At 47.3% G+C, this 23,555-nt stretch overlaps 1 protein-coding gene across 1 annotated transcript in view; it reads left to right on the forward strand.

The window, feature by feature from the left end:
- Positions 1-23,555, forward strand: part of tbc1d1 (TBC1 (tre-2/USP6, BUB2, cdc16) domain family, member 1) — a 36,842-nt gene that overhangs the window by 4,394 nt on the left and 8,893 nt on the right. The window contains 15 exon segments of the mRNA XM_084465318.1: positions 8,296-8,952; positions 11,186-11,275; positions 11,447-11,551; positions 12,192-12,324; positions 12,699-12,790; positions 13,805-13,915; positions 15,088-15,219; positions 15,326-15,456; positions 16,453-16,740; positions 17,313-17,420; positions 17,603-17,716; positions 17,945-18,078; positions 21,406-21,416; positions 21,418-21,474; positions 21,476-21,596. Coding sequence (XP_084321444.1) covers positions 8,296-8,952; positions 11,186-11,275; positions 11,447-11,551; positions 12,192-12,324; positions 12,699-12,790; positions 13,805-13,915; positions 15,088-15,219; positions 15,326-15,456; positions 16,453-16,740; positions 17,313-17,420; positions 17,603-17,716; positions 17,945-18,078; positions 21,406-21,416; positions 21,418-21,474; positions 21,476-21,596 — 2,284 coding nt within the window.

Raw genomic sequence — 23,555 nt, forward strand, 5'->3', positions numbered from 1 at the left:
GATTGGTGAAACCATAGAAGTAAGCAATAACGAGTGTCCATCTGATTTTAATTCATACTCTTGGTGTAGGTCAATGCCTAATGTAAAGCATATAGGCTCACTCCACAGCATCCACGTTGTGGTCAATGTTTTCATACTTGGAATCAACCTTCTCTCCCTTCAATATTTTTTAGATGCGTTGATTTACAATAAGCTGTTATAGGATTTTGTCCAACACAAGTGTTTGGCATGAAGGGTTTTGAATATGGCAATCATTCTGTTTGACCTGTTAGAATAAGCTGTAGCAAGTGTAGGCCTACTGTATGATGGGGACTGTATGTGTGAGTCATTGCAGTGTCACCACCATTGTGCTGGTGAGAAGTCCACCGGTAGAATGGGAGGTGGAGTTTGTGTGTTACTCATGTAATAGTGTTTGGTATTCTTCCTAGTATACTTGAGTTCTCTGCTTCCTGTCATGGCACATGGATAATCATCACACATACAATGTGTTCAGGCCTTATAAACCATGTTTCATTTCCGTATTGAGGGTCCCCAATTAAACTTGCATGTTGGGGTTTAGAGGAGTGACAGTTGGTGTTATTATCAGTTGTCTTGTGTTTAACTTAACCATTTGTTTGGATAGAGTTGATTTTGCTTAAGTGTGATATCCAGGTTTATGCAATCACTTTAGTTGTTTGTTTTCATCAAGCAGCTTAATGAACTTTGTTGTTGTTTTTAAGTATGGAGCGGTTAATGACCTTGAAGCTGGCCTACTTTTCTTCCATGACACTTCAGCATGCGGTGCTGGTTCTTGTTATTCCCTCTCACGTTGCCCACCCTTTTCTTTTCCTTTTTTATAACGTGGCCTCTCATCTCTGTTCACCTCCCAGTCACGCTGTGCTTAAAACAGGCCAGTGACTGTACAAGGCTATACTAAGTGAACTCTATGCTAAATCAGCTCAATCACCTAACTAGCCTAGCACTTTTGTTGTTCCCTTCTCTTTCTGTCAGGTATATACATATTTTTATTAATTTTGAAGAATTTCACTTCTAATCTATCTGTTCAAAGTTAGAAATAATCCAACCACCTCTCTTCTTCTGTGGTGGCCAGTGGCCCACCTCTGTGATTTCCAGTGTTTTGTCCTGACTGAGCATCCCCCTCTTATCTAGTTTGGTATGGCTGAGACCTACAACAAGTCGCCTCATTGTATCCCCAAGCTCACATTTCAGGGAGCCCGTCATCTCTCTGCCTTCTCTTTTGTGCCGTTAAATAGTTCCGCGACTCATGGCATGACGTCGGTGTCTCAGACTTTTGGTGGCTGCTAAACCTTTCTGCCCCCCTGTGAGGGGAGTCGTACTAGGCCGGCACCCTGCGTGACAATTCCCATGCCTCCCTAACACTCCCTTATCCTTTCATTAGATTTAAGACATTCCTTTTCCCCTGGGCCTTTCTCAGGTCAGGCCGGCCCTGGTGGTTAGTCTCCTGAGCAGGAGGGACCTTGATCCTGGCCCGGCTCCACTGGGCCACATGACCATGGGAAGTGCAGAATGGGGACTTTCTGCTGACTTGTGGTTGTTTATGTAGTGTTTTCCCAACCCCCCCCCCCCCCCCCCCCCCCACCTACCCAACCCCCTGAGCTGTTGGATGTATCATTGGCATCGCTAGCCTCCTGTGAAGCCCGGCCTGATACTCCAGTGTGAACCATCAACAGGGTCACATGGTTGGTTGGTTCAGTCATGGACTCTGCCGTTATTGATGTCCATTTAGGGAGGTGACTGTGACTGTAGTGTCTCCCTGCTATATAAATTGGTAGAAGTATGTCAATTATTCTTTTTTTGCTTAGCTTTGTATGAACAAGTACAAGCAAATGGTCTCAGGAAAACAATCTAAATGTTTTACTGCTTGAATATTATTTTGGAAAATAATATATTGTGTTAACATGTACTCAATGTTTGTTTCAGAGCAAAACTGAACCGTTTGAATTCTCTCATTAATACAGTATTTTAAACACTGTTGAATCAACAACTGACCGCAGTCCACTGGGGCTGCTTCTCTATGATAATTTACCTTTCAACAAATGTGATAAAAAATTTTATATTTCTCTTTCAAGAGATTGTTTCTTTAATCCAAGATTATGCCTTTATCAGCAGTTTAATGTTAATCATTCCATAAAAAGCAACCTTTCCATCAGCTGCAGAATACCTTCCAGGTTGGTGTATGACAGTGGACCAACAAGAACAAAGCAGTGTGTATGCAGTGCAAACATCTACATGGCCCATTTACTGTGTGGCTTCTTTATAAAGCACTTCCACATGTTACCATGTATTCATTCCATCTAGGCAACATTGTAAATTATCCAATGCCGCTTTTGTCAGCTTCCCCTTTTCCAGAAATGTATCACAGCTTTTTTCCTCCAGAGTCTGTTGCTTTATTTGATTGTATCGAGATTTAAGGAAAAGGCTAACACAAAGCTACCTTCAAATGCTCTCAGCCGGTAGCATCTGCCAAAGGAGCCATCATTTTTGGACTTTCTTTTGATTCGTTGATTAGGAGAGGGAAGGGGGCTCTGCTGAATCGGCAAAATTATGTTGGTTGAAGGAGGAGTTTGCTAACTGATGGGTTATTAATAAGTAGGGCCCTGAGAAGCCTCTACTAATGGTCCTCCATGCATGCACGCACAAACCACGGAGGAGACTGAGTTGTAGTTTGTTTTGCTGGGGATGTTTCCAGGTAACGTGTTCCTTTGGTGTAACTTCCTCCTTTCCTTGAGAGGTGAGTGCAACAGAAGCCCCTTTTTAATACCTGCAGGCTGCCAGACACCGTGCTCATACAGTGCACCCTCCCCACCACCCCCGTTAGAGGCCTCTGCGCTGGGCTACTGACTTCCTCTTTGAGGCCAACCTCATCTGAGCATCGGTTGACTTGGAGCAGGACAATGTATTCACTGTCTTTTAGTAAGTAGCTCACCATTGAAGCAGTGATGGTTTGCCAACTTTCAACGACTTTTGTACATGAGATGGCTCAAACCTCCATTTCATCCTGGAAACAGAGAGCTACGTTGTTGTGTTCATGTGAATGTTTGTATGGGACCGGGTGTCATTAGGTTGAAGGTTTGTATGCTGCTGGATAGTGGGCAGGCTTTCCCCTGATGCTGGCGAGGTTTGCTACCCTCTCCTTCCTTCCACCAGCTATAGCAGCAGCATTAGATCCCACTGGACCGTTGGAAAGGTGGCCGATTCCTACAGTTAAGTGGGCGCATCTATCTTTGTGTGTTGTGTTTCTTCCTCCCTGCAACTCGAGGTCATTGCAACCCCGTTACGCTGAGAACCGGTAAGTGGGCTGTGTAATGTTCTGTGTTGTGACGCCAATAACGGCACAAACACCCAGCCTTCGCCAGTGTCCGGTATGGTTGATTCTTATCCCCAGAGTTAATGTCCTGAGAGTGAAGCCAAGCAGGTAGGAGGAAGTGCGAGAGGTAAACAGAAAGATGTTCGTGTCAGAAGACAGAAGGCAGACGGGGGCATGCTGCACACATCCAGGAGGATTGACCTAAAAATGGAGAGGGGGTGGATGCACTGTTGATACGTTGGGCCCCTGGGTGCTGGCCAAACTACCAGCTACCGTGTGGATGGAGACGCTGTGTGCAGTGGTGGGGTATAAAGGAGCAGGACATGGAATACAAGAGTACAGCTTAAAAGAAACAGTATTTCAGTGTTGAAGTAGGCTTAAAAAGAAAAGTAGTTTCATTGGAGCTCCGCTTTTCTTGAGGTAGGTTAGATATGGACCTACAGGTTGAGCTAACCACTCTCACCTGACTAATGCGGATGTTGGATGTTTAAACGTTCGTGTAGGTCTAAGGTGTACGTGGCGGTAGTGCTCTTAAAAAAAACAGGAGTGTGATTATAAATATTTAGTTTGCCCTGATCGGAACCCTATAAACCTAAACTAGGCCTGATTGCAGCCTTTTGCCCTAATAATTGTGGGCTTATTTGTCCAGTTACTAAAGAGTCGCAGCCCCCCCCCCCCCCCCCCCGCCGTCCTACTCCACCACCGAAGAGCATCGGCAGGCAGCCCTCTGGTATCGAGCTCTGGTGTAGTGACTCCATGCAGCGAGGGGGTTACAGGTGTGCTGGGAAAACAAGCTGTTGGCAGGATTTCAAGTGTGACTCATTTGTTGTCACAAAGTGCACATTCTGATGCGGCACAATACCAAGTCCCTGTGCACCTGTGCTGCCAATGCCGGGGTTTTTTTTATTGGAAATGTGGTGCTCAGATCGGCACATTTGGGCCGCAGCTGGATCTCCACCAATGCTGTGTTATCTCCTCTCGCTGTCGTATGTATTTTCCAGAATTGTAGCCCTTCGGTTGACCTTAACAGGGCTTTCTGTGTTCCTGTTATTCCTAAGCTCCTTGTTACCATCCATCATCTCTGCGGACATTAACTGTAGACGCTGTCCAGACTGCGTCTTTATCCCTCCAGCAAATTCAAGCCTTGAGTTCTCTTGAAGATAAGATTGAACATCATAATAGTTTGTACATCAATATATATCAATATATACAAACTATATACCGTCCGTTCCACCCCCACAAGCGCTGTTTTTAAACCATGTATACCGTATATAACATTGTATCTTCCAGTTCTTAGAATGGAGGTCACAATGATAACAAACACAACTCTTGTTATCAATGTGAGGGCTAGAACATTTTTCAAGACAGGCTATCTAAAGCCTGAGCCGTATAACAGCCAACTTCTTGTGTTGTTTGGAAAGAGGTATGATGTAACGTCCTCCACCACCACCACCACCGAGATCGGCTGGGTTCGCCTTGGCGGTTGGTGCAGTACTGCAGCACAAAAGGGCCTCAGTGTTTGTCAGGCAGCTTTAACAGACAACAAAGCTGGGCCAAACACACCTTATACCCAGGCAAGACTGAGCAGAGACCTTGCACACTCCCCTATCTGAGCCTCTAGAGCCAGTGGCTGCTCACATTGGAATGACATCACCAGCATGACTCAACCACTAGCTCCTGCTCCCCGCCGCTACTTCCTGGTTGGCTTTTTTCATTGGGTGCCTTGGTTTGGCACACATCCAGAATGGGGTCAATACCGCTTCTAGGTCACGGGATTGGAAACCAAGTCCCTGTTGTGAACCATGGCTAAAACATCAGGAACATGGGTGTACATAGTTGTCATTTGTGTATTTGATTTGATGTTTTGATACAGTGAGCAGGCATTCAAATTCCAATTGAACACTTTTAAACCACTTTGTTTTGGATAGCTTGGGCTACAGTGCATGATGCAAAGGATGAAATGAGGTGATATGTCTAGTTGGAGAAAATAACCACAATGCCATGGAAAATCGACTAGGCATGGCCAATATAGTAGAAGAAAGTGCTGCATAGTGTTGACCCACATAGCTTAATGGAGTTGTTAGTTCCTCATCTCCTTTCGGATGTTGGCTAGGGCTTATGTTGGATATTTGCTTTTAGACCAAAACAAGCAAAGTTTCTTTCTTTGTTCAACTCACAGAAAGGTTGCAGTGTCAACGTTGCAATGGGATGTGGATTACACATCCTGTTGTCTGTCTGTCGGTCTGCCTGGAGAACTTAAGCCCAGATGACGAAGCGTGTCCCTGCATGATCTGCTCCTCTGGGTGTCTGGTCTACCTCTCTGCCCGTCCCCCTTCCCTCTGCTTTCCCCTCTTCAGGTTATTGGCAGTGGCTGACGTTAGGTGGTGAAGGAGCTGGGGGAAGGCTGCATCACATTGCTTTGGTTAACTGTTGATATATTTCAAGCTGTAGGCCTCCTCCTTGTCTCTTGTGTGATGAAAAACAAGTATGTGTGTTTGAGTCATGTCTTCAAGTGCCATAATTTTTCTCACAAATCAGACTTTTATTAATCTGAAGTCTGATGGAAAACAAGCTCAAATCTGGGTGACTTGACTCTCTTTTTTTCGCTTCTTAATTTTCTACCAATTTTTGTTGCTGGAACCGGTAATCTGTAAGCATGTAATCGGCTTAACAGGAGACACAAACCCGGCTAGCCGTGTTAAACAGTCAAAAAGGTTCCAAATCAACACCCTGTAGACTGGCCAGTGTAGGAATACAGTTATTAAAATCGCACTCTGAAGCTTTGTTTTAATTGCGCAAAATCTTAAAGTTTCTCTTTGTTAGAATATCTCGGTGACAAAATGAGAAACGGGGCATATATCCGTCCCTTCAGTTTCTGGTTTCCGGTCAAGGCTTTGTGCCCTGTCCCGCAGGAGTTCTGCTGCAATATAGTGGGACTGCTGGGTCCGAGATTAGTCGAGGTGGTCCCAGCACGGGATATACTGTAGGTGGAGCTAAGCAAGCAGTTCACCTCTGTGTGTGTGTGTGTGTGTGTGTGTGTGTGTGTGTGTGTGTGTGTGTGTGTGTGTGTGTGTGTGTGTGTGTGTGTGTGTGTGTGTGTGTGTGTGTGTGTGTGTGTGTGTGTGTCCCCACGGCGTATCAATGTACACATGCACACGGGATCTCTCTGGGGTGACCATGGAAAGGGCTGTGTTCCACCCGTGTCATTTCCTGTTTCATAATGACTAGTTGGATGCCGGCAGAAGATAATGCTGTTTCACTCAGCTGTTGTTATCTCGACTGTGGTTGGTGACAAAGCTGATGTGAATATTTGGATGTGTGAGAGTAGTCTCTCTGTTGTATAGAACATTATTGCAGTGATGAGTAACTAGTGATTATTCTAAACCTTCCCCCGCTTTTCTTTATTGCCCTGTGACTTGTTGCCTCCCGGTTGGTTTGGATCATCAATGCATCATGCATGACTTTTATGCATGACGGTGATATCTGGGTTAGTATTTCTGTCAACTCCAGACATAAAATACGACACGCGTGTGTTAATGTTTGTTGTAGTTGTAGAAATAGAAAGTGACCTGACTATAAATCTAGACACGGACCATGTGAGAGAGAAAATTCAATAAAGAAATGGAAAAGTCTTCTGGACCGAGATAAAGGCAGGGCAGCTCAACCGAAACACAAGCTTTTATTACCTATGGGAAAGAAAAGTCACATGACGGACTTGCTTCCAGTATGACACGAGCAGCTTTGCAACGCGTTAGCCAGTCAGGAAGTGCAGCACGTATTTGGTGCCCTTATGCATCTTTTATTGTCCTGCTTTTCTTTAAGACTTTCTCCCTTCTTTCCAGAATTTTCTGGGCGGGCCACCTACTCATGGAACACAGAACCTTATTGTTGGGAAAGTAGGACTACAGCCGGTTGATCTACAAACACATCATTATAATTCTACCACACAATTATACCACAGCATTGTCGAATACTTGGTTCTGATTGGTCGGTGACATTCCAAGGGTGTGCAGTCATTTATATTCGCCGGACACCTTGGCCATTTGACAGTTTCCAAATCAGTGCGGTACATATCCAACATCACCCAACAACAGTCGAGTAGAAATGCCGACCAGATGTTTCCCTGACGGCCCAAAAACATTATGCTCAAAGCCCCGCAGAAGAATATTTGAACTTCAGCTGAATAAGTTGATGAAACAAAAATAATGTAATTGATTAAAGTAACTAATATCTAATCATTGTAGGTTACTGTGGTATTAGCAGAAGAAACTATACACGGCGGTACCTGGCTATTCCCCGTCGTAAAATTGTTTTCAACAACCCGACACTTCTGATTGGAAGGTAGCTAAGCTTTTTTCTGGTCAAGCAGACGTGCACTGATTTACACGCACACACACACCACTCCCTATTCCACTCATGTTTTTCCAGTTTAGCCACCTTTTTGGCACTCAGGGACTGGTGATACAGAGTTGCAGCTGGCAACTGCCACTGCTCCTCCTAGCCCACTATGCTTGCACTATGCTTTTAATCAGGAGTTTTGAGGGCAATATGTAACCCGTTATTATTTTTTTTTGATTTGCCCAGGGCAAATGATGGTGTCCTGGTCGGTTGTGCTTATGGGCTTGGACAAAATTGAGATGAGCTTGTGTGAGGAGAGCAGAGATGTGAACAATTATGAATTCCTATTTAGGTTTTTAAAGTTTGGTGTTTTTGGTGTTTTTTTTTTTTTCGAACGTTTGGGGGTACTTTTTTGTGATTTTCATGTTTATTTTTTTCTTTATCTTTTGAGGGTTTTGAAATCATCCCAATGTTAAAAGACAATCGTGCATATTTCTTAAAAACAAAGATGTACATGAATAAGAAATATAGACCCAGGTCTCTGCATATTCATGTTGACGTAGTCAGTTCTCCTACTACACTCCTAGCAGGGCTGTATCTGAACCTCTCCGTACCTCGGTCCTCTCCAGGTCCCTGAGATCATCAGCACGCTGCGGCAAGCCGGCAAGAGCGCCGCGCGCAGTGACGACGTCACACCCACCCCCGACGCGTCTCCGCCCACCTCCTCCAGGGGCCTGGCCATCGCCCAAAGCTGCCCCTCCTTTTCCTCCATCTCCACGACGATGATGACGGCAGCCGGGACGACCACCACCACCACCACCGCGTCCTCGCTGTCCGCCCCCCAGCTGTCCCCCACGGCCTTCGCCAAGAAGTTTGAGGTGCTGTTCTGCGGCCGCGTGACCGTCGCGCACAAGAAGGCGCCGCCCGCCCTCATCGACGAGTGCATAGAGAAGTTCAGCCAATCACGTGGCTCAGGGGCCGGGGCCAAAGGCGGCGGCGGTGGTGGCGGTGGTGGTGGCGGAGGACTGGCGGGCGGGCTGAAGAGGGCGCTGGCCTTCCACTCCAACGGATCGCTGAGCGACGGCGGCGATGGGCTGGCGGAGAGCCCCACGGCGCCCAGGCGGCCCCTGCTGTACAAGAGGGACCCCAGCTTCCCCTGTCTGCAGGCCCTGGACGAGAACGGCCTCTCGCCAGAGATCACCCTGAGCCACGCCGACGACACCCACTGCCACTCGACCGGGGTGCGGCCCACCAGCCTGCAGGAGAACAGGACCATGCTTTTTATGGTAAGGTTCGCATCTCTGAGATGTGTAAACACACATCCAGAGTCGGGAGATTCATTGATCTGTAACACGTCTTTGTCAAACACTCATTCAAGACTGGACCTACAGCAGGCGATGTTATTCTTGAGGATCTCCTTCGGGCAGTTTGCATAGCTGCTCTTGTTATTAGTGTTCGACAGCTCAAGCATCTGAGAGAATGTATTATAAGTGAAGGAAGTCGGGTCGTAATTCAAGGCTTTCCTACCAGCCCATCGTCATTTATAGGGGTGTAGTGTTTGTACTTCATTACAAAATTCTTCTTTGTCATTTCCTTGATAGACAGCAAATGAGCTCCTCCTACAGACCCTTCTATTTATTTAGTATTTTAATCAGTGACTGAACATACCAAGCCACACCGCTGAAACAGCCCACTGTGTTAAGTGACCACTGAGGGGCGGGGGGGGTTAAGGAAAACGAATGATGACTAAAAGCTACTCATCACAATGATGTCACCTCCTGACCTCCAGACTTTTAGATGATTCCTAAGCAATTCCAGTCTTCCTGTTTCCCTCCCAAGGCAGGATATGATCCCTGTTTGGCATCGGAAGCTGAGAGGACACTTCTGTCCATTTTCTGCAACGATAGATATGTGAAGCGGCAGGGGGGGCGTCGACCATTCCCCCAAAGATAGCTTAACCCATCTCCATGGTTACATCTCCTCCTGTCTCGACTGCTCAAGATGTAATCGAGGCCATGACATTGTCAGTATCACGTTCATGACACGTATCATGATCCCCTGCGTGGTTAGCACATACTTTTTTGCGTGAGTAGGAATTGTCTCCTAAAGGGGAAGTGACCTCATAGGGACTACCCGTTGGAGCAGAAGAAGAACTGAAACTAGGGCTTTTTCATATCCGTCTAAATAAGTCCCAGTTGGTGCTCAGTTTTTCACTCTTTCTAATGCCGTCATCATCAAACGCTGTCAGAAGTGTGGCGTCTCGGCTTTGGGCCGTGGTGCCTGAAGAACCTTTCAAACTGGATTTAATTTACTTCTGGCTTTATGTTCTTTGTCCCGTGTCTTTTAACTCTCACTACTACTACTACTACTACTACGGTATTGTGTTGGCTTTAGGATGTTTTGTTATTTTTGACCTGGAGCGTAGCATGATAAACTGGAGTATTGACCATTGATGTGTTTTGAATAAATACAGTATGTATACACACACACAGGACAGGAAAGTAGTATGAATGGACCCTTTACCATACAAAATGGAGACCTATATGGCAGTGTTTGGCCATTACACCAGTGGTGTTTTTCCACTATGCTATAATGGACCGGCTTGACGCGGTTTGACTGGGATTCGGCTGGGGTTTGCATTTGAATTACTACCGGGCTACCTGCTTGAAGGTGTGTTTTTAACTGTTGACGCGCTTGTCTTTAGTCCAAGACACAACAAACCTCACACTTAATGTGTAGCTGCCTGTTTAGTTTTATATCATTGCCTACCATAAAATCACCAACCTTAAAGACACAGGTAATTGGGTTGTTTCAGACGGACAGTGACACACACAAGGATATCCGCGTAAGGGTCGATTCAGTTTGACACCCAATATTCCCCCTTTTGGCTTACCTAGCTCATTGAGAGACGATTTATTTCATATTTGTCCCATTTACACATGGGAAGATGTTTCACACATATTTCCTCACGAAGTGCCTCACAATGTCCTTGCTATTAGGGAAAAACGATGTAAAAGTGTGAAATATTGTCCAATGTCCGTTCTTTAGACCAAGGCCAATCTGAAAGACATCTGTTCTATTTCAACAAGCTATTATGTTTTACAAGTGACCATCATCAAACTAAATCACTGCGAGTGCTTCTACCTAAACCTTCATCGCCCTTTATGCTTGTATGGTTATAGGAATGAAAGAATGATAAAGAATCAAGATGTTGAGAACTCTAGCCATACTCTTCCAGATTGGCGATGCGTCTCATACACAAGAACGCACAGATTATTATCAAGTCTATATTCCTAAAATTTAAGAGAAGCGCCACAGGTCACTTCCATTCCGGGAGCTTCAGTCTGAAACCAAGACTTCTGATTGCCCTAGAGTCAGCCTCACCGCAAATGCCCCACATCCATGTTTCAGTGTGCACCACACCTTGTGAGGCATACGCCAAAGAGCCACCCGCAGAGTGGCTTTGGGTCAACCCAAAGAAAGCTCCTCTCACAGCGTTGTTTCCCTGCTCCCCTCCAGGTCGGGAGGTCCCAGATCTTCCTGGTGAGTCCGGACACCAAGAAGGTGGCCATCGAGAAGAGCTTCAGGGAGATCTCCTTCTGCTCACAGGTACCTTTTCTGCAGTGTGTGTGTGTGTGTGTGTGTGTGTGTGTGTGTGTGTGTGTGTGTGTGTGTGTGTGTGTGTGTGTGTGTGTGTGTGTGTGTGTGTGTGTGTGTGTGTGTGTGTGTGTGTGTGTGTGTGTGTGTTACTGAGCAGTTTGCGTGTGTGTCTCTCCACAGGGCATTCATCACGTGGATCACTTTGGCTTCATCTGCAGAGAGACAGTGGACGGAGCAAGCTGCCATTTTGTATGCTACGTCTTCCAGTGTACAGATGAATCTCTGGTGAGAGGGGTTGGCCATGTCAACAACAGGGCGGGGCAAATGATGCCCAGTATGCGTGAACGCATGGGCGGGGTGGTGTGTGTGTGTATGTGGGGGGGATTAATCAATTAAAGGGATCATGATTCATATCTTTGCAGATATGAATAGCGGCACATTTTCCCAAGGGGCCTTTTTCTGTATTCTAACAGATTACTTCTGAGAGGGTGTTTACAATTGCTCTTAGTCCTTTCACGACTGTACTCGTTACAGTTAAGTGTCTTCATGGTCATTAAAATGCAAATAACTGGTAGCCACAGAAAGCTGGCAAGCATTTTTATCCCACATTTCCATACAATGTGCACAGTTTGAGGTTGCAAGCCTGTAATGTGATCGACACGTGTTCATGTATCCTATTTACAGTATGTGGCTCTTTCCACTGATACTTTGGGCTGAATATAAATACATGTTTGTCTTTGTATCGTACTCTTTTGGCCTGGCCCTTTTGAAATGACATCACCCCTCCCATCTAATGAAAAAACAACCTGGAAAAATACTTGGAACGGGTCGGCTAATCCTTGAACTTCACAGACTTCAGACTTCACAGTCTGACATTGACCAGCGGGGCCCTACTGACCCTTTGTTTCCCCTTTGTGCCCCGCAGGTAGACGAGATCATGCTCACCCTGAAGCAGGCGTTCTCCGTGGCCGCCCTGCATCAGAGCGTCAGGACCCAGAGTCAGCAGTGCGACAGCTGCCCCATGCAGCAGCTTCACCGGCTGTGTGAGAGGATAGAGGGTGAGACGTCCCGACCGGCCCGAGACACGGCTGCTGCGTGACCATTGTGATTGTATTTTATGTGTCATGTACGTGTCGATTTATTGTCTAAAAGCTGGTAAAGGGGGGATGGTCACAATGCTCATCGCACAATCTCAAGATAAAATTGATGGGAGCGATTTGAATTCTGATTCCCCATCGCCACGGAGACCCCGCTGCGCTCCACTAATGGGACGGTCGCTGATCAAACTGAAGCGGCATTCGGTGTAAAACCAGTTTGCCCACTAACAACTTTGTCGGTCTCGGTCAGCTGGGAAAAAATGTGACTGGTCATTGTGAGGTATGCTTCCCCCTTGACTCTGTGACACGCTTTAGAAAGTGTTTCAATGTTTCAGGTCTCCAGCCGTCGCAAACCAAGCTGGAGCTCCAGAGACACCTGGCCAACCTGGACAACGAAGATCAGGCCGCCGTCTTCGAGAATAAAATGGTATTGTGTGTGTGTGTGTGTGTGTTTCAGTGTGTGTGTGTGTGTGTGTGTGTGTGTGTGTGTGTCAGTGTGTCAGTCATCACATGCATCAGTGTCGGTTAGGTGTGTACAATTCACCACCGTCTGAATCATCTCTGGAGGGGTGTCTGATGCGAAGGCAGCGCTATAACAACCAGTTTATCTGCATTTTCTCACCGGCTTAACTCTGGAGTAAATCACAGTGGGGTCACATGTTGTACATGTGGGCCTCGCACTGATGTGGGCCTCACACATGATTTGTGTCAGTGACTGACACAAAAATCATGCTTCATATCTGTCACAAAACACTTCTGCCTCTGACTTTCTCCCTCCCTTTTCATCTTTCGGTCTCTTGTTTTTTCTTGCTGTTTTTTTTAAATAGTTTTCCCAAGTTCTCCCCTGGAAGCCATATGTTTTCCTGAAAGAATGACTTCTTTGTACAGCGGTGTACAGCTAGGAATAATCTTGAACCAATAAGGCATATCAGTGTGACTGTGTCCCTCAGCCTAAACCTCACTTGTGACTCCACTTAATTCATTTGTTGATGCAGATGACCTCTCTTTATCTCCACTCATGGATATAATACATGGTGGTTGGTACATGATGTTTTTATAATGACACAGACAGGACTTAATATGTCCTGTCTGTGTCACTGTCTACACTTAACCCAATGTTAAGACTGACCCCTGGTGGCACCATTGTTGAAGTACAGTGCAAGTCCAATTACATTAGTCATTATATGCTTATTAGTTAAGGGTGTAATGGGGCATTGCATTTTTGGATTGGAGAACAAAAAAATAAATGAAACAACATGGTGTAACCTTAAATATTGTTTGTGTATGTACAAACAATTTTGTGTATGTACAAACAATTTGTGTATGTACAACAATATGTACCACCCTTGTACCACGTCAAATGTTCATAGCATGCATAAAAAATCTGGTAAGGTTGTCTGTCTGTCTGGTTGTTTTAATAGACTGTCTGTCTTTCTCCCAGCGAGCCAAGTCTGAGCAGGAGGAGAACGAGATAGTGATGGCCAGTCTGAGGAGCCTTTACGAGGAGCGGCAGAAGGGTCACCAGCACACTCAGCCTGGGGAGAGTAAGCAGGTGGGTCTCTCTATATGGAGCTTATGCTGAGCCTGCAGGCCTAGGCCTGAGTCATTTGAAAGATTCTAGCTGGACTGCACACTGCAGAGATTGTAAAAAAAAAAAAAAAAAGATAAAAAGATTACAATAAAATGACACAGCGTTTGTTTTGAACGGTGCATCCATATGAGGAGCACTGAATCTAAACATTTTGTCAGTTGAGGTGCGTTGTTGATACTCACATCCAGTACACGATCACAGAGATGACACATGGCCAGCTGCACCACCTAACAGCTCTTTACTCTTCTCTCACTCTCTTTGACCGGCGCTAGCACTGCCACTCTCACCACTGTTTACCTCACTGTTTATTGTACGGCTATTATTACCAACTTCTCTAAAATGTTTTTCAGCTCCTTCTGATTGTAGGCTCGTTGTTAGTCTTTCACTGTGATGTGATACCGTTTATAATCGTGAATTAGAAATGGGAAATGACCTCTTGCCAAATGATTGCATTGGGAGGGGAAATATAAATGACTCCGGATCTCTATCATGGTTTCTGGTAACTTCTGTCCATTATCTAATGACGTGAATGTATCCCTTATCAACAAAGCTATTAATACATCCATGTCGATTATCCTAACCATGCTAGCAGCTCATGCCCACCAGATATCCCACAGTGCTTGAAAATAAAACCCGATCACACACCAAATACGGATGAATTTGGGGTTTTGGAGTGTAGAAAATGTAACCTACTCGCTATTAAGCCTATTAAATATTCCAAATGCTATGGCCGCAGACACCCAGGCTTATCACAATTCAGACAAGGACAAAAACAAGCCGTGCGTCCCACCTAGTTACCCGTCCTCCATGCTTTAATATACACATAAAGGAAGTGTCCATGTCCATGACACTAACGCCTCATACCCACTGTACACGTCCCTCGACGGAAGAGAGTGGGCGTGTCCGACGCACGGGGTAAAACACGATCTGCGTATAACGCGATCTGATTGGCCAACGGATCCGTCGCTGCCTGAAAAGTTAAACTTTTCTCAACTTTTGGACGCAATAGACGGAGCCCATTTGACGGACGGACCCACAATGCATTTCGGGAGCGTCCCATGTAAAGTCAATGAGATCCGGCGTAAGTGGCTTGCATGAGGCCCAAATGTGTGTCTCTCTGTCTCCCTCTGCAGGTCAGTGATGATCCCAACCCAGCAGAGGTGACACAGCAGCAGCAGCAACAGAGCAGCAGTCGCCAGCGGCTGGAGGAGTTCAAGACCAGAGCCAAGCGCTCACTCACAGAGTCCCTGGAGGGCATCTGGAAGGTCTGTGGGTCTGGATTTGTACTCATGCGTATGTTATTTAATGAATTTCCCTGATAAATGGCATCAGCAAGTGTGTGTGTGTGTGTGTGTCCGTGTGTCCGTCCAGGCTAGCAGGAAGCCGGCTCAGAGGGATAACAGTGAGGGGAGCGACGGCTGCTCCTCCATCACCCCTGAGCAGGGTTCTCTAGATGAACCCCTGCCCCCCTCCTCACCCTTACGACCTTCTGGCTCCCTCAGGTACAGTCACACACAGTCACAACCTCACAACGTTCCCGCAGGTACACACACACACACACACACACACACACACACACACACACACACACACACACACACACACACACACACACACACTTGTTTTATCATGCGATTCATGGAATAGATCACTACTGTAAAAAATCGGACTGGCAGAATCACAACAAATGTGATTTAATCTGGGGTTCAGAAGAGGACTCATAATGTCTTCCCTTCCTCGGCCAACAGCGAACCCAACCTGGGCCAGCCGTGGTAACCTCAACCTTAAACGTCCTGTCCTGACAGCAACGTCCTTGGACAAAGTGTCTGTGAAGGTTTAAGACCCAAACCCGTGTAGTGAGGTGGCCGCTGTAGAAAAACATTTGTTAGAATCGTCTTCTGAACCCGTAACGACACAGGACACGCTGATTAACTGATTCCCCCCCAAGGAGGTCGGCCATAGCGTGGTCAAAACTCTGGATCTGAGATTAGGTGTTCCTCAATGCAATATAACAGCTATGTGGGTGGATCTTTCTGTACAATGTGCACAATATTATTGTTCAGCACTAAAATAATCGATAGATAATTAAGGTAATTGATAATAATTAATAACATTAAATCAAGTTAAACTTTCTTGTTGTGTGTGTTAATAATACAATGACATACCTGTGCTCTGGCTCGCCACACAATGCACTCATGTCTATAGGCAACATTAAGTACACAACGACTTTGCATATTATATGCAACAGTAATGTCATACGTACATACGGGTGCATCAGCTTCCCATCAGCGTGACTGCCCCGGGGCCCTTCACGGAGTCAGGCGGTGTCAAGTCTGAGGCTCCGGCTGGCCGCACTTCCCGGATGGAAGGAGCGAAAACAGAGCATGAGCGGGGCGGCTGCTGTCTCGTGATGTTTCGGAGGTCCTCCTCTCTGAGTGCCGTTCAAACAATGCCCCTTTGCCCTGCCCCGTGTGTCGATGACATGACTCTCGCCACAGGGGCCACAACTCCACCGGGGACCTGAAACGGCTGGAGCCCTGCTCCTCTCCCCTCTCCCTGTCCCCCGGGGGCCCGGAGCAGCATCAGCAGGAGCAGCAGCAGCAGCAGCAGCAGCAGCCGGGGTTCCGCCGGCGGGCCAGCACCTACAGCCACCCCCCGACCCCCACCTCCTCGGACCCCTCGCCGGCCTCCACGGACCCCCTGGCGCCCCAGGACCTGACGCCCGGGTCCAAGCCCAAACTGGTGCGACACTACTCCGTCAGCACAGACACGCCGCACCAGAGCAAGTAGGTGGTGGTTGGGTGGGGGGGGGGGGGGGGGGGTTGTGTGTGTGTGTGTGTGTGTGTGTGTGTGTGTGAAGGGGTGGTAGAGAGTGGGCGGGAAATGGGGTGTATACTCACTGGTGTGAAATGTGAACACTAAACAGAAAATGTGTTGTGTTTGCGATAGCTTTACTCTGGGTCGTGTGTACACGACACTGCACACATGCGCACACACTTCCTGTCCGAGGATGAGCCGTTTCCTGTCCACCTCTACATGCGGCATGAATCAGCTTTATTTCCCTTTCCCTCTTTGAAACCCAGCATTGTTTCTTTGTTTGGTGTGTGCGCTATCAGTCTTTGCAGAACCCTTTCTTTTTCTTTATCTTACTTATAACGTCATTCTCTATCTCTGTTTTTCTTAATCTCTCTCTCTCGCTCTCTCTCTCTCTCTCTCTTGCTCTCTCTTGCTCTTTCTCTCGCTCTCGCTCTCTCTCTCTCTCTCTCTCTCTCTCTCTCTCTCTCTCTCTCTCTCTCTCTCTCTCTCTCTCTCTCTCTCTCTCTCTCTCTCTCTTGCTCTCTCTCTCACATGGCCTCAGACTCTCTTCAGACTCGTGTCTTCCTCCTCCCTGCTCCTCATCTCGCTCTCCTCCCCCGCCCCTGCACCCCTCCTCCCCCTCGTCGGGGGGGAGACTCAACAGGAGAAGGTGAGCGCCCCTGGCTCCCTCGTGTGGGAGTCCATCCCTCCGGGCCATTTCTTCCAGCGGTCATTCCATATCGTTCCCTTCAGCTCTATCTTCCATGCTGTGACTTTCCCTTGTTTCCCTCTGGCTTGTCCTTCTCCTGTCCCCTCTCTTCCATCTCGTCTCCCCCCCCCCACCGTCCCCAGTCCTCTGGGCGGCCTGCGTGCGCGTCTACACTCCTCTTCCTCTGTTCCCAACTTCCTCAAATTCCAGTTCCTGGCCCCCGTTCAGGAGAACGATAGTCCAGAGCTCAAGAGCAGGTACACGCACAGCCACAAACGGACAGGGGGAAACACACACAGAGGCGTCCCTGTGGATGTCGGATTGTGCTTGATTTAGGATTGCTTGCTCCTTGACATGCGATATGGCCTTCTCTATGTATGCAAGCTGTGTGATGTTTTAGCCATTTGTGTCTTTCTCTGACTGTGTGTGTGTGTGTGTGTGTGCGTGTGCGTGCGTGCGCGTGTGTGTGTGCGTGGTATATCTAGCGATGTGGCAGCCCTGTCTAGCCCTGGGCTGATGCATGTGGTCGGGGAGAGTCCCCTGCGCAGCCAACGCCACTCGTGGAGACAGCAGATCTTCCTGCGTGTTGCAACGCCACAGAAGAACTCTGAATCCATCGGTAGGTAGCCCGCATACACACAGCACGTGCACGCACACCACACACAAAGATCAACAAACGGTTTCACTGTGATACAAAATCATGACGTTAGAGCTAAGCTAATTGAGCTAATGTATCCTTATCTACTATTGTAGCAGAGCTTAGAAATACTTAGCCTAGCCTGACAAGTAACTTTTTTTAAATATATTGTTTTGACATTGTGTGTGAGTACCTTCAACCCACAAGGAGGTTTTCAAATGGGCAGTTAAAAATGACATTGTATTGTCTTTCTGCGCTCAATTTCAACACGATACAATACACACATGGAAGAGGATCTGGGATATTGAAGAGAAGTGACTATTATTAGCCTTCACTCCAGAATTCGAAACATTTAATCTCATCTGACACGGCCATGGAAACACACAAACAAAACAAAAGCTAAGACCACCAGAGGACTACACGTCTATACATGCATGTGCACACATGAATTCCAGAAGTGTAGTTACACTGTGGACACAATTGTTATCATTATTTGTAACATTTTGCAAACATTATCAATGTCAGAAGCTGGCCCTGCTGTAATGATATAAACTGTCCACTGAGTGGCACCCTTTCATTTGGGTTCAGTGCTTACTCTAAATGTACCACATGGTGAGCATGTAAGAGACATAACTCATAGTTTTAGTAATGACTTCATTGACCATTACATTCCCTGTCCACAGCCCACCATTTTAGAAACGGCAACCGTTTAAGATACAGTTTCGGACCAGAGAATTGGACCTTTAGTTTTTACAACACATCTTTACACCCAAGCATACACTTGAAGAATGTAATGTTTTATCAAATGTACAAATACTTGATTAACCATGAGTTATTGCTTCGGAAATGTTGGGCTTATTCACACTGTTTGATCAATGGCAATTTAGGTTAAATAGATTTAAACAAAACGACTCGACTTAGAGAAATACCATTTCTCACAGGTCAGTAGTCCAAATGTAAAACATTTGGACAAATGTAAAACATTTGGACTACTGACTGTTGGTGTTAGGCTGCTTGTTAAAGTTTAATACGGGAACAAAACATGTATCATAAAAATCAAGGTTGTTAATACCATAGTAACGTCCATTTTTATATCCTGCCAATTTTAAAAAAACATTCTTTATATTTTCAGTTATTATAAGCACAAGGTGTTAATTCCCTGTGAAGCAGGATGGAGTTTGGCATGAAGAATGTTGCCATGGTCTTAAAAATGAACATGGTATACTTTATCTCTTCGGTCTGCGTTGGTACGAAATGGAGAAAAGGAAGTTCATACTGTGTGTCTGCTGACGATTTGTGAGGACTGAAGGGAATGTATATGCTGTAGCAAATGCTAGCTTAAAAAAAAGGCCACTATATACAAATTCTACATCTGCACCTATAGGTTGGTCAAAGCCCCCGGGGGCCTGCTATTGTGCTACAGATGTCATCATCTGCCACCTGTAATTAACCCTGTTTGTGTGCAGCGCTGCGTACACCACAGCAATGCATGCCTCTGCATGCATTGCTGTTCTCTTCCATTTTCTGATAATCACACATGTAAAGTGTATGTGTGTGTATGTGTCTGTGTCCACTGTTTGCATTGGGTGTATTTGACAATGGAGCAGGTGTTGACAAGAGGGAGAGAGAGGCGTCGGGCTGGTCGGCTTAGACACGCTCCGTTTGGCAGCTAAAGCAAACTGTCTTTAAGGGCAACGGATGTGAAACGTGGAAACTTCAATCGCAGAAAGTGGTTGGGTTACGCTCGGTCAGGGCATGTATATAAATACTGTGCGTGTCAGGTCAGGTCACGTCCCTAATTGCCCTACAGTAATGTACACATTTTGTACCATACAACCTTTGAATCGAAACCAAAGTGAAGCCTTTTACTAAGGCCTGGGCTCCAGTCCAGATATTGTTGTTGAGCTAGTCCAGCCTGTTGTTATCTGAATTTCCAGTGAAGTCCATAAAGATTGGATGACATCCAATGCCATGACTGCCATGGAATATCTCTCCTTTTGTTGTGGCTTACCATGGAACGGTTGCTTTCCCAGTAGGACCCGGATGAAGTTCAAGTCAGGGTGGCATTGTTTTGCAAGCCAGTGTGATGTGATATGTGATTTGTGATGTTTCACTGCACACAGTGGCTGGGTGTGTGTGTGTGATTACGTGTTGCTGAGTGTGTGCTTGTATGCGTGACTTATTGGGTGTGTCGTGTGTGTGTGTGTGTGTCGTGTGTGTGTGTGTGTGTGTCTCCTCCTAAGGTCATGTTGACAGACCCCACATGGACAGCGCCACAGGAAAGTGCCGGCATTTATTGACCGTGTGTGTGTGTGTGTGTGTGTGTGTGTGTGTGTGTGTGTGTGTGTGTGTACGTGCATACACATGTCTGTGGGTTTACAGGCAGGCTGGGCGTTGGCCCTGGCCAATTTTAAGTGTTTGCTCAGGGCGTGGATGGTGCCATAGTGTGTGTGTGTGTGTGTGTGTGTGTGTGTGTGTGTGTGTGTGTGTGTGTGTGTGTGTGTGTGTGTGTGTGTGTGTGTGTGTGTGTGTGTGTGTGTGTGTGTGTGTGTGTGTGTGTGTGTGTGTGTGCGTGTCTATGTGTGTGTGTTTCCTCTAAGAGTTCACTCGTTCTGTAGGCTTGAAGGGACGTTCTGTTTCAGTGAAGACGTGTGTGTGTGTGTGTTAAGGTCTCTTGCACCGACAGTGTTTGTGTAGTGTCTGCTTGTTTCAACATGCCTTAGGATTCTGTGACGCAGACACAATGGCATTTATCAATCTAAATGTGTACTGGCTTAGGCAATATCATTGTCATTATTTTAGGGTGCAACCTGTGCCTTGATTTATATTTAAGGAACATCAAGCAAGTGCCATCTTGGAAGCCAAAATTGTTTTTTTTTGCAAGGTATTTTGAGGGTTGGGATCCACCCTATAGTTTGAGGTGAAGTCACACACATACTGTGTGTGTGTGTGTGTGTGTGTGCGCGTGTGTGTGCGCGTGTGTGTGCGTGTGCGTGTGTGTGTGTGTGTGTGCGTTTCACAGCTTTCCTTAAGTGGGTGGGTGACGGGCTGACAAAGACACAGGTCACATGTTCCTGCTTAGAGATGCAACAGCCATTCTGGTGTGTCCTTGGCCTTGTTGAAATATATCTGTCCATCTATAGACGTATAGATATATTGATTTAGATATAGGAAGAGAAAGATGGATGGAGACATACAGTAGAAAGATTTATACCTCTCAACTCGTCTCTTGTCTCTTTCTCTCTCTCTCTCTCTCTCTCTCTCTTCTCTCTCTCTCTCTCTCTCTCTCTCTCTCTCTCTCTCTCTCAGAGCGGGGGGAGGGGGGGTCTGGAGGCGCACGCCGGCGCCGAGGGAGGGGGCGCCGGGGGGGACCTGGCCCCCGCCGGGCGCGCCGAGCGGGAAGAGGAAGAGCGGCGAGGAGCTGAGGGAGCTGTGGAGGAAGGCCATCCTGCAGCAGATCCTGCTGCTCCGCATGGAGACAGAGAACCAGAGGCTCCAGGGTGAGGGGAGACACACGCATGCACGCACGCAAGCCCCCCCCCCCTCCTCAACATCCACCATTCGCAGCCCAATATACCTTTTGGATGCCTTTTGTGCACGGCAGGTCTTCTGTGTGGGAGGGGGGGGGGGGGGGGGGGGGCAGATAGGCGGCGCTAGATAAAGGAGGCGCTAACAGACCACGCCCGTGGTGGAGCGGCAACACTCGGGCGTCGCCCCGGGCCAGACAAAGTGTTTTCAGCGAGGTGGCCATGGTGGATGGGCGTGGGGGCCGTCTGTGTGGCGACTTTCAATGTCAGGCCGACGACGCCGGACATCAATGGCTGGGGAGGGCCTGTCCGCTCCTGTGTTAGAGAGGGGCCACACCCAGGGCCAGACCCAAAATAGATGGACGTCTGAATGTCTTTATTTTTTTTGGCCCTTTAGTTAATAGGCACTTGTTAATTATACGTGTGTATGTGTGTGTGTGTGTGTGTGTGTGTGTGTGTGGGGGGGGGGGGGTGGGGGGGGGGGGGGGGTGGGTGGGTGTGAAATAGTTCTATGGTTGTTTTGACCCAGTTGGCTCCAGCTGACACACACACACACCCCCGCACACATAAAGAGGTGACGTGCACCAACCGATGCAGAACGAAACCTGTGCCTAATCCCCACTCCACGCCTTCGGAAGCGCTCCCACACCCACATAGAATGTTAGTGTACAGAATGTAGGTCAATATTGAAGTTGCATCACTTTGCCTCTATTAGCCATACTCATACGCAGGCAGATAGCACGCACAGACACACACACAACACAGTTTTGCCATTTGGTTTTGTGGTGTTTTTGATTCCCGGCCGCGGGGTGTATTGTTCCAGTCGGCCCCTTTGTTTGTCTGGGTGGAGCCAGGGCATGCCCATCATCTCTCTGTCTCTCTCTCTCTCTCCCTCCCTCAATCTCGCAATATCGGTCGAAATAATTGCAATTAGATTATTTCCCCGAATCGTTCAGCCCTACTGAGAACCCGATTCCCGGGTCTGCTGTTTGTCCCTGTGTGTTAGGCCCTGTCCCATTTCTCCTCCCTTACAACTTCCACTTGGTTTGGAGTGCCCTCAACAGTAAATCTTCCACTTCGTTTTAAGCTGCATCGGACCTCACTACGTTTTGAGGGTTGATTATAAGGGCAAAATAGCACTCCCCCCTTGCTCCCTACAGTAATGGGACACCCTACCCCTACACGAGAACGCGCAAAATCTAGGGTTAGGGCAAAAATCTAGGGTTAGGGCAAAAATCTAGGGTTAGGGGAGGTATTGGGACGGGGCCCTAGTGTAGCTAGGGCGTTCCAGTGAGAAAAAAAAACCGACCCCAAAAATAAAAGTGAAAATCCTAGAAAAGTGTGAATGACAGAATGGAAAGAATGCCGTGGGGGGGGGGGGGGGGGGTACAAAGCCCATTGTAAACAAGGAGTCACACACTCGTTTTCCATCTTAGTATCGGTTTGTTTTTTCTTTTCTTCTCCTCCACTGCGTTGGCGGGGGAACTTTGGGATGAGACGGCTGACGTCATCGCGGCGACACGGGAGGCCGGGGTGAGACGCCACGGTGAGCCAGGCGGAGCCCACGCGCGTCTCCTCCACTGTGCATTGTTCCCATTCGTGTCAACACATCCTTCCCTCCGCTCCCAGCTACCCGCACACACACACACACACACAGGCGCACACACGTGCACTCGTGCGCGCCTTGTGAGCATCGGGCCGTGACTCAGGACATAGACGCCTATTTTTGGTGCCGAACGTTTCTTGGCTAACAAACCTCGGTTGTTATCCGATCCTGTTGGAGATTAAGTCACCCCTTCTTTTTTTTTTTTTTTTTTTTTCCTCCCAGCCGGGACGAGCTCGCTCCGCGGGGGTGTGAGCGGGACCGCGGCGGTTGCCGGGCGGGAACCGTTTTGTGTGAAATCAAAAAAAAAAGAGTTGGCCAGGCAAGGT

The sequence above is a fragment of the Micromesistius poutassou genome (assembly GCF_964030765.1).
Source record: "Micromesistius poutassou genome assembly, chromosome: 3".
NCBI lineage: Eukaryota > Metazoa > Chordata > Actinopteri > Gadiformes > Gadidae > Micromesistius > Micromesistius poutassou.